Source organism: Anabas testudineus, chromosome 7 (genome assembly GCF_900324465.2).
Source record: "Anabas testudineus chromosome 7, fAnaTes1.2, whole genome shotgun sequence".
NCBI lineage: Eukaryota > Metazoa > Chordata > Actinopteri > Anabantiformes > Anabantidae > Anabas > Anabas testudineus.
In genome coordinates, this window is record NC_046616.1 from 9,648,802 (window position 1) to 9,664,844 (window position 16,043).

General features: G+C 39.5%; 1 protein-coding gene across 1 annotated transcript; it reads right to left on the reverse strand.

Moving 5' to 3' along the window:
- Positions 1 to 846: 846 nt before the first annotated feature.
- On the reverse strand, positions 847 to 15,380 carry tp73 (tumor protein p73). Its single transcript, XM_026367325.1, has 12 exons — positions 15,140 to 15,380; positions 14,037 to 14,285; positions 6,997 to 7,183; positions 6,708 to 6,823; positions 5,975 to 6,084; positions 5,630 to 5,772; positions 5,461 to 5,549; positions 5,170 to 5,297; positions 4,824 to 4,978; positions 4,453 to 4,585; positions 2,923 to 3,016; positions 847 to 2,574 (listed from the first exon to the last, which is right to left on the reverse strand). Exons 1-12 carry the CDS (start codon positions 15,158 to 15,160, stop codon positions 2,173 to 2,175), a joined length of 1,827 nt encoding a protein of 608 aa, XP_026223110.1. The 5' UTR covers positions 15,161 to 15,380; the 3' UTR covers positions 847 to 2,172.
- Between the last annotated feature and the right edge of the window lie 663 nt (positions 15,381 to 16,043).

Sequence of the window (16,043 nt, forward strand, 5' to 3'; positions counted from 1 at the left end):
ACTCAGTAACCGGTGAAAAAAACAACAACAACAACAACAACAACAATTTTGTGTTCAGTGAAGAGAAACGTTGAAATGAGGCAAATATTTTAATATCCAAGATATGAAGAAAAAACACTGAACTTAACTGCAGAAACTAATTGACATTGATGAACAGCAGTAGTTATAGGAACACGTGATATTAATCTCTACAAAACTGATAACAAAACAAAACACCAAGAATATCAACACAAAGCACTTTTTCTATTTACAGTATGGTAATGTATAATACTGTTCAAAAGTACATCCATCTATCCATCTTCTTCGGCTCATCCTGGGCCGGGTCTGCCCAGACTTCCTTCCCCTACGCAGCTCCTCCGGGGGAATACCGAGGCGTCCTCAGGTTAGTTGAGAGACATAGTCCCTCCAATGTGTCCTGGGATTTCCTCCCGGTGGGACATGTCCTGGAGGCATCCGGAACAGATGCCCAAGCCACCTCAGCTGGCTCCTCTCGAGGAGGTGACGGAGCTCCTCGCCCTATTGCCTGTGGCTAAGCGTGCGCACAGCCACCCTGCGGATGAAACTCATTTGCTTGTATCCGGGACCACATTATTTCGGTCAGGACGCAGAGCTCATGACCAAAGGTGACAGTAATGTAGACTGACTGGTAAATCTGCTCCTACCTACCACGACGGACCTGTACATCGACCGCATTGCTGGAGCCGATGCACGGATCCGTCTGTCAGTCTCACGCTCCCTTCTTCCCTCCCTCATCATCAAAGAGGCAGAATCTGTCCTCCAACCTGGAAGCCACCCTTTTCCTATTTTTTGTTCATAAGCACAAACAGTCCTAAAGCATTAAGGTGCTCTTTCTTTGACCAGTGTTTAATAGATGAAAGCATATGTCTTTAGGAGAGCCTTAGAAAATGACTACAACTCATGTACAAGGTGTTGTCCTGGTACAAAGTCAAGTACTTCCTACAAACAAATCTCATACAATACTAGAATTGCACCACGATTAATCATGTTAGTTGGCAATCTAGAAAAAAAAGGAATGTTACTATTAAATATTCACAGACAAGTGCCGTGAAGATACATGTTAGGTACACAGCTAGCTATAATCAGTATATGAGGACCTTGCCCTGCAAGGCTATTTAAAACACAGAGAGGACAAAAAAATGCTACTTTCGTATCTGGCGTCTTGATAAACAGGGAGGCTATTCTCAATTTATCACTCACAATTCTGATTCACTCCCCGCTATTCAGAAATAATACTGTTTTTCATATGTTGTTTCCTAGATGTTTTGCAACGTGCTTCTATACAAGAAGTAACACAATATTATGACATAGATGAGTAAGTAAATAATGGATTGACTTTGATTTCCAGTCAGAGGATGGATGAATACATGCTGTTAATACCAAAGATAACTGGTGTTTAACAATGAAATGATAAAGGCAAATTGAACTAGATGTCATCACATTATTATACCCATTAAAATATACATGACTATGTGTTCCCATAACTTTAGTTGGGTTTACCATTCAATTCTATACATTCGGTTCAAACAGGAGATACACCATTTAGAAACTAAATACCCCTTTTCTGCAACATCTAGTCCAAAACATATACAAGATACAGTATATACATTTGTACATGTGAGAAAAAAAATTAAAAAACAATAAATAAGTAAGCTGAGATCTAAATTTGTATATCCAAAAGCAAAATGAAAACAAGAAAGAAAAAAGGTGATTGTGCAATTGCTACACCATATTCACCATAAATGAGGGTGCTGTAAAAGTAAAATGTGACGTATTGTTGCACAGTGCAACTGAGCAATATCTAATTTTCCAGAGTATTTGATATTTCATTGTTTTAACATGCACCTATCTGCCTAAATATATTCCAAACCATGTGTGTTTGACATGGACAGATGCTTTTGTCACATTATTCTCTCATGTTCGGTCTTGTCAGTGGAAAAATTGTTCGAGCACAGCATAAAGAATTAATGAGAAAGTGCATTGACACACAGAAAATGCCCTACTGTCACAACAAAACTAAATTATCTGCAAAATCACAGATTGAGATATGACAGCAACATCTAAAAACACATTTAGAGACAATATCCACGTCTTTACTCTGTAAATATGCAGATGCCCACAGCATTGGCACAACAGTCCAACTCGTTTTTAGCCTCAGTGAACATCATTTTCCATGAATTCCTCTTTGATGGAGTGCTTGCTGCGTGATATCTTGCAGTCAGGCATGTCAAAACCAAAGTCAGCCCACTCATCAGTGGCTGCTGCCATCCCTGATGTCCCAACCACACCCGACCTGTTTGGGATGGTGATAGTGTGTCGAACACGGAAGTGCACAGCTTCCATAACACGCTGACGTTGCAGTTCCCCACCGGCAGCCCCGATGGCTGCCATGGCAGAGGCAGCCACGTTGCTGCTGGAGCGAAGAAGCGGCTGGCTGTGATAGTCATGGTGATGAGTAGATGCAGGCAGTTGGAGGGAAGCACCTTGTTTCATGTCCTGCAGACCTCGCCAGATGGCATGGCGGGACTGCTCTGGTATCTTCAGAGCACATAAATCCTGTTGAGGGTAGAAAGATAGACTTTGGTGGAATGTCAAAGTAAAAAAAAAAAAGAGACAGGAGTACACGTGCATGTTCATGTAAAAAAATGTGGGCCTATTCAAAACATTTACCTACATCTTCACAGTTGGGCCAGTTGGGTGCCTTCATTAGGACAAAACCAATGTATTGCCATCTTATTCTTTACTTTCTAAAAGCTTTTCTAACTTATTTAGAAATGTCATTTATATTTACTATTGTGTGTTCCTTTACTATTTGCATTCCATTGTTTTCTATAAAGCTCAATACATATAAAAATATTAGCCTATTGTTATTTAGATTATTATTATTAGGAATAGAGTGGTTACCTCCATGGAGAGGGTCTGGAGATGGTAGATAGACTGGAGGCCTTGGGAAGTGAAGTATTCAATGAAGTTCTGACAGCCCAGACTGGTTAGAAAACTGTATGGGGAGAAAAGCAGGGCTGCTTAGACTGCCGTTACATCACAGCTGCAAAGCTAAAAGTGGCACTAAAATATATTTACTACCTACATAAGATTGATGAAACTCACGGTTGTGCTTGGATAAAAAAAATAGAATATCTTAACTAAATAATTAGGGTCAGAATGTATGTTTACACAGAAGTAAATAGCTTTATGTTATTAGCTCACTGTCTAATCAAGCTTTTATTAGTTTTCTCAACACACAGATATTGCCTTACACTATATTATACATATACTATACTAAACTATACATCCTACTAGATGCAGTATAAGTAAAAGCATAAGCATACATTTAGATTAATGAGGCCATTCTTGCTTTGGTGAAGAACCTTTATTATAAATACATGAAAATTTAAAATGTAACATACAGTGTAATCAAAAGAGAAGCTAGCTGTACAATTTAACTGTACTATAAACATAACAATCTAGAAACCAAAAAGATGGACAAAGTATACCGTACCAAAAATGTTCAGATTACAAAAGCAAAGTCCACGTTTTAAAGTTACTGCATTGACACATTATTTTAGAAAAAAGCAGCTTTAAATTAAATAGAACCTAAACAATAGGAATTTTCTTTTGAGGAAAACTTGCTGTAGTGCATTGCAAAGGAAGACTATATACAAGGTGGTAATGCGAATAATTTGAAATGTAAGTGGATAACACAAAGTTTGGGCTTTTAGAGTGACATAAACAAACCCTCTGGCAGCGAAAGTGGTAGTCTACAGCTGCTGAGCATGATAAATGTGTTGTTTTTAAATGGGAGCTGATCAACACATCAGGATTCAATGCATACCTTATGCAGCTACCAACTAAACTACATAAGAACATATTGATTTTTTGTAAACAACGTTTGGCCAGCTACCAAATATACTTTTGGATGTATGCTGAACCACTGTGGACAGGGTAGCTTGTATATGAAAGCAGTCAAACACAGGGTTCAACGTCTTACCAAATTACACTGTAACATGGACAGAAGTAGATAACTCACTTTGATCACTCACACTTGATCTGCTTAGCCATTATTCTGGGTATTGTTGTTTTTCCAGTGTTGCTGTATTATGTATACACATTTATCCATAGCTAATTCTCCAGTGGACCTTCATTATGGCAACGGCCATGGTTACCATGGGATTTTCAATATCAATGCAAGCCTTTACAAAGCAGCCATCAATTCAAACTGCATATACTTCATAACACAGTTTCATCTGCACACATTTTGCTGTAAAATTGAATTTTTCCAAATAACAGTTTGACCACATTTGTACGAACATGGCCAAACAAATGAGATGTTTTGACATCAACATGGCAACCATTTGTATTTGAGCCAACAAGTGCATCTTATTGTCTGCTGTCTGCTGGAGATTAGAGAAGGAGTGTCATTGGAGGGTGAGGTACCTGACAAGGCTGGGGTCAGGGTTATACGGAGGGGGCGGGCTGCAGTGGGAAGCAGACACTATAGTCTGACTGCTGTGGCCACCGTTCATATCACCATTGGCCTGCATGTGGTGGCTGTTGAGCATATTTGAACCTGTAAGAAAGGAGCGATAAAATAATGAGTAGCACAAATAACTGCATTTTAATGTCATAAATACTCTCTTGGCCTCCATATTTTCTGATCATCAAACGAAACTTAGTGTAACTTAAACGTAAAAGAACAACTGAATTCACCTGAATCACACACATGAAAGATTTGAATGAAGGAGTAATTCTGTACAATGTGCAGACCTGGTACTCCAGACATCGGGAGTTCATATGTGAAAACTCACCCATATGACCTATGGAGGTGGGGGCAGGGGTGTGTTGCTGAGGCTGCTGCCCCACCAGCTGGGTGACTGAGGGTGCTTTGTTGAGGCCTCCGTGACCATGAAGCTTGTTCATGTTGGACAGTGGAGAGTAACAGGAGGGAGATGCTATATGGCTCCTAGAGAGAAGTGGACAATGTCGTCTAGATTAGTAAATCTGTGTGTAAATGATTATGAAAGACACTTCACAACAGTTTGATAAAGTAAAAGAGATCATATTTGTTTGGGTCACTCATTTATGTACAGGTATAGTATATACCTGCCAGTATCTGTGTGTTTATGCAAATGTGGTTGTTCTGGGCTGACTTACGGTCTCTGCAGCAGTTGCTGCTGTGTTTGTTGTCTGTAAGACTCTACCAGTGGCTGTGGCACCAACTCCACTAGCTCCAAGCTGTCTTTAATCTTCATTAGCAGCTCAAAGTTCTCCCGACCACGAACCTACACCCAGGACAACACAGAGCAGATTAATAACGGGTAGTGAGCACATCCTTTAAACAGTGTTACATTCCTTTTCATGATTTGTTAGATACATAACTAAAGTAAAAGATTTGTACAGTTACTGTTAATGTTCACAAAAAAATTCTGTGTCTGGGTGTCTTACAGGAATATAGTAAATCTCTTCTTCTCCATGCCTCCTCTTCCTCATGTTAATATTTGGGCTTGGAATATTTGGTGGACTCTGTTTAAAGTCTGTCAACAACAGAAGCATTCATTACCAAACACGTTCCGAACATGATGTATTTTTTAACAACAAATCAGATTCAACTCACTGCGTTTGTTGGCACTGCCATTTTTGGAGACACTCTCATTCAGAGCCTGTTGTTCCCTGAAGTGGTCCTCATCAGCTTTGCGGTCTCGGCCAGGACATGCACATATCCTACCTTCAAATGACCTTCTGCCCAACACTTGACCACTGCAGACATAATTGAAATTATATGTATGTATATGTTATCATCTTTTGGGCATTTTGTCCTTTACCTTTTTCCACTATGTGCTGTTGTAAAATGACCTTATAAATCCCAATTAGCTAAGGCAGTAAGAATTGAAATAAAACAACTGACAATTAACTGGAAATTGCTTGTTCAAGTCAAAATAAGAGCCTTGATGGAACCTACTCTCTGGTCTCCAAAGTGATTATGATGAGGATGGGTCTCCTGTTCATTCCGCCCACACAGCTGCTGTTGCACATAAAGTTATAGAGGATGGTCGTAAACTCGGTTCCCACCTGCAACATAAAACAAAGAATCCCACTAGTTGATGCTTTTTTCTGGTTTAGTCTGACATTTTATAAAATTCCTTTTGCACATCAGCATGAGAGCTTAACACATTTTGCAGTGAACCACTAGCACCAGCAGAGGGCAGTGCCGTATCGCACTTTGATTTGAGGCCAGCTGATGCTTTTTATTCCTCTGGTGTAATCATAGAAATGATGATTTCACATTCATGTTTGTGCTTGTTTGGACTTGCTTAGCATATTTAATATTCTTCCTATGAAGTACACTATTGAAATTTCTTTGGAATGGACTAATCCTTGTTGTGTTTTCAGCAGCAACCCTTGACAATGAGTGTCTTTATTATTAGAGATGTCTTTCAGCTATGGTGAAGCGTAAACATTTGCTCAATCCTAGTCATATTTTGTCAGGGGATTTTTTGTGTGCTGTTATCTCCCATCAGCCCCTTTCCATAATGGAAATAAGAAATAAGATTTCACCTCATAAATATACTTTCCAACTACACTAAATATTTTGTACATTTAACTTTAGATCATTTACGATGTTTGAAGTCGACATTCAGTAATACAATGCATTATGTGTCTCTATGATGCAAAACTTTAATAAAAAAAACAACCTGTGGGGTCTCATAGGGCACGAAGACACTCTGTCGTCCAGTGACAGGATCATCCACATATTGACTGAGATTATTCCCCTCCACTCGGATCAGGTGACTGGCTGGGGCTGACTGACCTGTGGAAAGAATGATGGAATAGACGTGAGAAGGCAGCTGCGTGATCTAAGTCAGAGCATCACTTGAGTTGACACAGCAGACACTACATTGTTGTGCAATTGCAGTGTTTCAGCAGAATTTACACCAAAGGTTCAGTTAATTAATTCTGTATCTTAGTCTCTCTTGTGGTTACCATCATTGAAGTCTCGTCCTAATTCGTGGTTAGGGCAGCGCTTGACCACTTCTGTGACGTGCTCCGCCTTCTTGTAGACGGGCATGGCTCTGATGATGCTGCCATGTGGAGGAGAGGAGGACAGCTTGATCTGGATTGGGCAGGTCTTGGCAATCTGACAGTAGAGCTTCTTCAGTAAGGGAGAGTACTGGATGGGAAAAAACAGACACAGTGCCAGAGAAGTAGTCAAGCATCAGAGTTGATAAATGGGTATTTTGTTGGTGGTTATGTGGGGAAAAGAAGTGAAAGAGCCATGATATTATAAGAATGATTGAACTAATACTATTATCCAATAAAATGCTACTTACAGTTACAGAAATTTTAACTTCATACAAATAAGTAAACTGTGTAAGTAAATATCAATAGATATCTTCATAAAAACACAACTAACACACTCGAAACACAAACTGAGATCTGTTTTCTAAGAAAGAGGCTGTGACTAAACCTAAGGAGGGAAAAAAGTGGAAAGGGTTCATTTCTGGATTTGCTAAAATTTACGTCAAAGGCAAAAATAATGTTTTGCTCAGATGAGATCACATTTTATTTGAGCCATTAAGTCATCTGTCAGTGCAACAAACAAAAAAAGCATTTAAAATAATTGAAGACAATGTGAAGAAATAAAAAGCTGGGTAACAATATGATGATAGAATAATGGAGAGTGACTACATGACCCTGTCATTATCACATAAAACTGTGACTTAAAACTTTAGTCTCTGTTGTAAAGGTAATTACTATGTTATTAGAGCTAATACATTATTATTATCCATAAGACTGGGTTTGGATGTAGTAATGTGAGATGCTGCAGATGACAGAGGAATAGAGGGAGTTCAAAAGGACAGACAGTAGAAAATGATTATGTCTATGCGTAAACCAGGTAAAAAAATATTTAACAGGAATTTTACTATAGTGAATTACAGGAAAGTGCATTAAGAATGTGCTAAGTTGTGTTATATCCATTGTTTTGAATTATTTCTCCATTTATGAGAATTTACCCACACGTGTGCTCATGTGTATGTGGGTTAATGCTTGTTGAGAGAGGGATTGAAAAGCCTTAACATGCCCCAACACAATCATAAAATCTCAAAAATCTTCCCTGTGGAAATCAAACTGGGACCTTTCAGAAGAAAAAAAAAAAAAAGCTGAGAAGACGGTTGTCCTGTGTGGACTTGCTGAGTGAGCTTGAATACAAACACAACAGCGCACCCTATGGCAAAAATACAGTGTATGCGGCTGAATATGCTCAGCATCGCATATTTTAATATCATTTTGCTTTTTATATTTAGGAAGTGACTATAGCATAGAAACACAGGAAACATGGAGAGAGCTAGATTTCTTAACCCTGTTTTCTTATTGTTTGTTTGTTTTGTTAGTTTTATTCTGGAGACAGGGCTTAAAAAAATCCATTTGTGTTACATTATTATTAATGTAGTAGCTTTTTGAATCTGACCCTTTGACGGCCTAAAAGGCACAATACCTTGATTTCACAGCTTCTATCTGCTGCTTTAGTTTCAGTGCTTCTTTAAATCTATATATTATATTCCTCCTCTTGTCACAATACTTTCAAAATAAACTTTTTTTCTTCTTTTTCTAGTTATTTATTTGTAGAGGATCAATCTTTAACATCATTTCCCCTTTTTATTTGAACTTTTATCCATCTACATTTGATCATTACTTCCAATATCTAAAAGTCTTTTTAACTTTTACATTTACATTTCAAAAACGTTCCTCTGATCATTTCCTCTAGACTGATGGCGGCTTGGAATCAGTTATTCTCATCCTGTATTCTTTGTTGTGACACTGTTCCTAAGCCCTCACAATCACACACACACATTGCAAACTCTTAGACACACACACACACACATACACACACCCATAGCCATAAGCACTCCCTTGAGGGCAATGGAAATACCTGTGCACAACAGTACCTTTTATCCATTACTATTTCCCACCTAGCTTTCGCTGGCAAGTCTCAACAACCTGTCCATACCATGAATAAATAATTTTTTAAAGATACAACAACACGACAGATTTCTTATTTAAAGACCTGGGACTTTTCCTACTGCAACGATCATGTGTCATAAACGATTCTAGTGTTTTTCTTTCCAAAGTGATCACAGCAGCATTTGTAAAGAACGTGATTTAACAGGCAGTATCACAGAAAGAAGTTGGTAATATCCAAACATCTTAATATTTGTTCTATCTTACACATTATTCTGACAGGTCTACAGTCATTTGGAATTACATTTCTATTCTGGCCTTGTTACCATTGTTTAAAAGATGTTTGGTATTGATATGTTGTGGGAACAGTAGGAATCAGTGGTTTGGTGATTCTGTTTTTGAACATCTGAAAGTGCATGAAAAAGTCATAAATTACTTTTGATGTTTTCAGCTTTTCTTGGCTCAGATGAAATGAGAGATGTCCCAACTTGTGCGCACATGCACCAAAGATGCATAGGCGCGCGCACACACACACCACTTCAACCCTGTGTGATGTCAAACGCATTAATAAAAGAACTACTGTACAGTATGATGTGTATCTTCCTGTTCAGACAAGAAATGCTGAGTGATGGATAAGCTATAAGCCAGGCTTCGTTTCATGACATCAAAAAGAAGGGATAGATAGGTAGGAGAAAAAGATGAAGAGAGAACAAACACAAAAAGCCTAAATAGATTATTTGCTTTGTTAGTGAGCTGGAAGGAAATCTTACAAGTGAGTGAGGAAAGAGCAGCAACTGCAACAAGCAGACAAGACATGTTATTGTTGAGGGTAAAAAAAAAAATTGACAAAGAACCCCTTTGCTTTAACTGTAGAACCGATGGTGTTTCTTTTACATCATGTATGTGCTGGATTTGTTTTTTCTAGAGGTCATTGAGCAGTTTTTGTTTTTCCATAAAAAGTCCATTTGAGATGAGATGTGACCATGACTTAATAAGAGCAGTGCTAAATGCCCTAATCCCTAACTAGCTCTGTAGTTGTCAATCTTTATTCCGGCTACAGAAATCAATCCATTAATTCCTTCCATCCCTTCATTTTCCCATTCATCCATCCATCATGGACCAGTGGAGGCAGGTTCTGACAAGCTCCTGGTGACTGGGTGATAATTGCCAGACCGTCATCCATATACACATGCAACAGCTTGCCCAACGCAATTTTGCTTAACTGTCCAAATGAATTTACACACACACACACACACACACACACAAACACACACATTATAGACGATACACCCATTCATGCTGTTTAAGCTGGATTTTTTCACAGTCTGTAATAATACTGGATTCAGTTCAATATAGAAAATTTTCAAAACTCTGACACTTTCTTTGACATCACTGAGGAATAAGGCCATTGAATGGTCTTACAACATCTTCTCTGTAGTTTTAGTAATAGCCATAAATAGTTCCTTGTGTTAGGATTAAAAGGAACCATTTTAATGGATTCCACTAACAACCCCACAAAGCTAAATGACGTAGTTTAGGACATTCGACATATTCAACATTACTACTTATAAAGTAAGACTAAGGAAAATGGCTTCACACTTTGTTCGTTGCAGTGTCAGAGAATTTATAGGAGTGACAGAGTCCACTGAAACTCAGGAATATACACAGTGTTATGGGACACAAATCAGAACATAGGAGCATTGCTGATACTGGGGAATTTACAATGTTGTACAGAGATGACATTAGTTGAGATATCATCTACTGGCTGCCTAGAAAAAACACTTCATCATCCAAATTGATCATGTGTAACTTTATGTTTTTACTAATGTATCGTCACTGATAAAGCAAACCTGAGTGTGTGCGTGAAAAATCATATCAAATATGTGATTTTCCTGAATTTGATGCTTTGCAGGAAAGCCAATGGTTATGTGTCCGCGTATGATCTATGGTGAAAGGAGGCGAAGGACGCATTGTGCAGGGCGTGTTGGGACCTGTGTCCTAACGGAGAGAGGCTAATAGCTGGGAAGAGCAGCTTCTGACAAGCTGCTGTGCAGTGCATGCTCAAGCCTGCACCCACGCTGCATCACACTCCCTCCCTCTCCTGACACATATTGTATGCACGCAGACACACACATACATAAACTTAAGTCTGAGCACATGGAAAGAGGTCTTATTATTTGGCAAGCCTAAGGTGTTAGATCTCATTTCCAGCCACGGTGACACTGGCCTGTGTCCAAGCCAAGGAATCATCTTCACAGGGCAAGAGAGCAGGAGAGTTCCAGCACTTTAATCACTAACGTTTGGAGTCTTGATGAGACCGTACAGGGAGTGGAGGATTCCCAGTCTATCTTAACACGGTTTTGGATTGATTTATTATATGTGGAAGCATTATGATAAATAGAAAAAAATGATTTTGCCTTTTGTTCCTCTTCTCCTGGTTTTACATCTCTTCTGTTTTGTTCTGTTCTATACTCGTCTACCTTTGAACGGCAAAGCAGATGTGAGCTGTTTGGTAGCCACAAATCTAACCCCCCATAAATTATGCCGTCAACTGCTTGAGAAGACGAGGATTAACGAGAAATGCTTGATGCAATAGGCAGCTACCTTTCTGGTAATCTCCCAAAGCACTTCATGCCACCAGCTCTCAGTAGGAGGCAGAGGGGTGGGCAAGGGGGGCAGCTAAGAAACTGATTATAGTCAATATGCCCGTATGGTATTTGGCATTCCCCACTGCCTGAGGCCATAAAAACCTTAAAGAAACTTAGAGACTGTTAACTCTTTGATTCAAGCAAGGTGACTCAGTCTGGTCCACATAGTCATCCATTTTTCAAGCATGTTCAAACCTGGGCCTTCTACTTAATTTTGCACACGCCGCCATTGTACATGCACACGCATGAGGATTTCATGCACTCCTGGTGTTATTTTTGGGGAATCCCCTCCCATTAACAGAAACATAGTCATTCCAAAGGGCTTGACTCTAATCTCTCTTCTTTTCTAAACTACTTCTCAAACGACTTGCCTACATTATTTTAACCCTAAAAGCCTTTTGTCACTGACCTCAAATATACGTTGCAAAAAATTCATGTACACTTAATTTTCTTGGTTTCTTCTTCTGCAAAAAAATTTAACTGCTGCATGCAAGAAATGTTTTAATTGCATCATATAGCATTCTTCAGGATCACACATACTTCACTAATCTTATAATCAGGCATGCAAGAAAAAAAAAAAAAAAAGCATTACAGTAAATTCCATAAAAGTTATGAGCAATCACTCAGTCTCGATCTCTTTCTATAATCCCTCCTGTCTTATCCTCCTGTTTTATCTGTATAATCACAGGTTTCTTCACAGTCCTTTTCTGCTGCATCATCTCCATCTGAAGTTCACTCAAAAAGTCTTTGATAAGTAAAAGTAGTAAAAGTAACAGTGCAGGTAACGGCTTTCTTCTTTCTTGATAAAACTGGCATCATTATATATGTAAATCAAAGCCAATGAAAGACATTTATTTAGTTACTTGCACATGTAACTGGAGAGTGGTATAAAAAGTGAAGGAACTTGATAAATTATATAATTCAAAGTCAAATTATATTTAGGAATCAGACTATAGGAATAAGAACTAGAGGAATAAGAACATTCCACATAGCTAAATGGCGAGATGATAGGGAATGTGACTATCACATTAAACCAAACAGGCTGAAACAGGTCTTTACTATTTAATGCATTTTATTACATTACTCTAACCTATGAGGTTAAAAACATATCACTTATAAACTTATACTTTTTTCAACATTTCCCTGGTTTCTGTGAGTGCAGTTTGTCTGTGAGAAAGACCTGAGTTAGAGAATGGAAGTGAGAGAAAGGCGATGATGGACATATTTTATGAGAGCACTTTAGGTGCCGGAGGTGACAGCCGTGAGTGTGTGTTAAGACTAGAGGAAGAAAGAGACAAGGAATGAAAAGCAGCAGGTCAAAGACCACCGCTCTAATGTCCAGAGGAGGATCTTCTTACATTTCTGATGGCTGAGTAAAGGATCCGACCACGCATGGTTACTTCCAGCAAACACAGCCGTGGAGGAGCCCCTCAGTGGAGACATTCACAGGCCCAAAGTCTCACGGGCACATGAAGACACAGAGACAGAGCGAAGGAAGTGCCGTTTGTGTGTTGTTTCTCTTGTTTCAGGGAGGTCAATTGTGTGACAGTCGGAGGTTACACCTTTCCAGCAGGACACTTCTTATCAGGTCATGACAAATTAAACAGCTCCCGTTTCACCTGTCTCTCACCACCATCACATCTCAGGCTAGCTCTGGGTTGGATTCTAGAGGTTTAGTTAGGTTTTGCCCTAAGGTCTTTTGTTTATTCCATAAAACAGTAAAACATATATTCTAAGGACTGCTGCTGCTACAGCTACAATAGATGTAAATGTGCTGTACCTGAAGATACTGTTTTAGGTGGGGATGCTCTGGCAGCAACAGTATCATGTATGTGCCACAAATCAAGCAAACCTGACCAACTATAACAGCCTTTTGAAAATATTTGTATTTCTTCTGTAATAATAAATTATTATTAAAAAATATATATAATTACTTAATTAATCTCATATAGTGAAGCAGTATATGATACAATCTATAAACTGAGATTGATTGAATGCTCCACTAAACTATTACAAACTTATCAAGATATTACTTAACTATATATTTCTCAGGATCAAATAGTCTTAAAAACCAAAATATAATTTAAATAACATTGTTTTCTAGGGTTTAGAAACACGTAGACAAACACCATATTGCAATATACCAAACTTTCGCTGTTGCGTTTATGAGACTAGATTTTAAGACGTGAGTAGAGAACACGATGAATCACTGAAACATGAACTACTTTCTCTTGCAGCAACACATCTGCGTATGCGCTGGCTTGAGTGAATACGTGAGTGTGTGTGTCCTTGTGCGCATGGTTACGTGTGTGCAAAAAAGTAAGACAAAGAGTCAGAAAGAGAGAAAGAAAAAGACAGAAAAACTTGTGCATGAGCACAATGCACTTCACAAAACAAAAAAACCTGTGTACTCACAGTCCAAGTGGCAGACTTGGCGGTGCTGGATTGCTGGAAGGACACCTGGAAGGCGTGCGGCCCAGGATAGTCGGTGTTGGAGGGGATAGCTGGGGCAGGCGATAGGCCCTCAAAGGTGGAGTTGGGCTGGGAGTAGGGAGAAGGGGTGGGCACGGCCGACGAGGAGGCGTTCTCGGAGCTGTAGGGGCTGCCGGACGTTGCGCGGCTCCCCAGGCTCTCCATGCTGCTGCTCAGCAAGTTGTACTGGGACTGGGGAGAAAAGAAGAGGGAAGGGAATGAGGGAAGTGAAGAGAGAGGGAGGAGAGAGGGAGTACACAGGTAGAGGTGTTGGAACGACAGGGGCTTGGAGTCTTAAAGGGAGGTCGGATTACACTGGGGGAGTTGCGGGAAATGTGTGTGTGATGCTGCATGTCTGTGGAAATACATGTAACTGTCCAGGTGCATGTCCACGATGAGCATTTTGTGTGTGTGTGTGTGTGTGTGTGTGTGATTTTTACATAAAATAACTGAGCCAACTGATTAGCTCAGGACAGAAAAATGTGTGTTTAAGTGGATGGCAGCTGCAGTAAGGTGCCCACCGTAGCCTCCTCGGGGCTATATGAGGTGAGTTGTAAAACACAGGTGTAATCTGTGCTTGCCTAATTGCCTAACACGTCTCCTTGTCCTCCTCACAGTGTTTGAGGAGAGAGGGAAGATTTGTTGCGCTGGAAGGTGTGTGGTGGCACACTTCTCAAAGTTTAAAGCTCATATATAGTTGTAAGAAGCCACCACAATATATATATATGTGTGTGTGTGTGTGTGTGTCATTCACTGTCACACAGCAAAATCAGAAAATACAAACCAATAAGTCAATTTGTCCACCTTCAGGTCATCAACATCAAGTCATAATTGAACACCGGTTTTGAATCAGCAAGAGAAGCCAAGTGATATGTAATGCAATAAAAAAAACAAATAATAAAGAGATGCCAGATTTTGCCATATTGCCTGAATATGTGTGTCAAATACCTGACAGTAATTCACATGGAAATAGCCACAACATTACACACATACACACATTAGCCTATGATTATAATAATAATAAAAAAAAAATCTAAAGCCTGTACCTTCTTTTTCACGTAGTACATCCTCTAGTGCTTTGGTCTCATTTGTCAACTCTTCAGTCAGAAATATCCAAACACAGCAAATCAAAGAGCGTTCAGAACCATAGCCTAACCAGAGAGTTCAAGCAAGGTGTCCACCAGTGGACACACCACTCACATACACACGGACACATGTACAACCGGGACAGGATAAAGGTGAGGACTGGTGTGGAGAGAGAGAAACGACAGACTGAGATGAGGGGAGAGAAGTAGAGAGGGAAAGCGGGATGGGAACCCAAAAAATGGTACGACATTCTAATTATGGCATGCCCGGACATAGACGGCAATGCCGGGGCGCATGTACACACATGCTCCGAAACACCTTGTGAAGGCCTGCCCTAAGTAAACACTGTCTGGTCTGAGAGAGAGGGAGACAGAGAGAGAGAGAGAGAGACACAGACAGAAGAAAGAAAACACATGAAAGAACAAGAGTTCAAGGGTCAGACTCCCTTCTCAGTATTGTATGTCAATACAGCATTAAATCAGCAGGACATTTTTAAAAACAGACTCTTTGACTGCACACACACACACACACACACACACACACACACACACACACACACACACACACACACACACACACAGTGTTTATCTCTTCAGGCATATGCAGCACAATACATCATCATTAGTTCAAAACACTAATCACCTGTTCACAAGCAGCCTGCATATGAACCCAGGTTAAATCAGCTGAAATAACTGGTTGGAAATTGTTTTGATAAAAGATGAATAGTTTAAGTGAAATCCCTCTTTCACTAGTGTTGAAATATGAGAATAGTTATTTTTCTACTAATATATTGTAGCTAACATTGCTGCTGTATATATAAAGAATTTGATTATGATTTTGTGAGCCAGAGCCTCCAACAACTAA

Excerpts from the sequence above, each read along its gene's own strand:
- tp73 (XM_026367325.1), bottom strand. The coding sequence starts at position 15,160 with ATGTACTACGTGAAAAAGAAG. Across the intron at positions 6,085-6,707 it reads TGCCCTATGAGACCCCACAG|GTGGGAACCGAGTTTACGAC; the intron begins GTTGTTTTTTTT and ends TTTATGTTGCAG. Across the intron at positions 4,979-5,169 it reads CAGCAACTGCTGCAGAGACC|GAGCCATATAGCATCTCCCT; the intron begins GTAAGTCAGCCC and ends ACTTCTCTCTAG.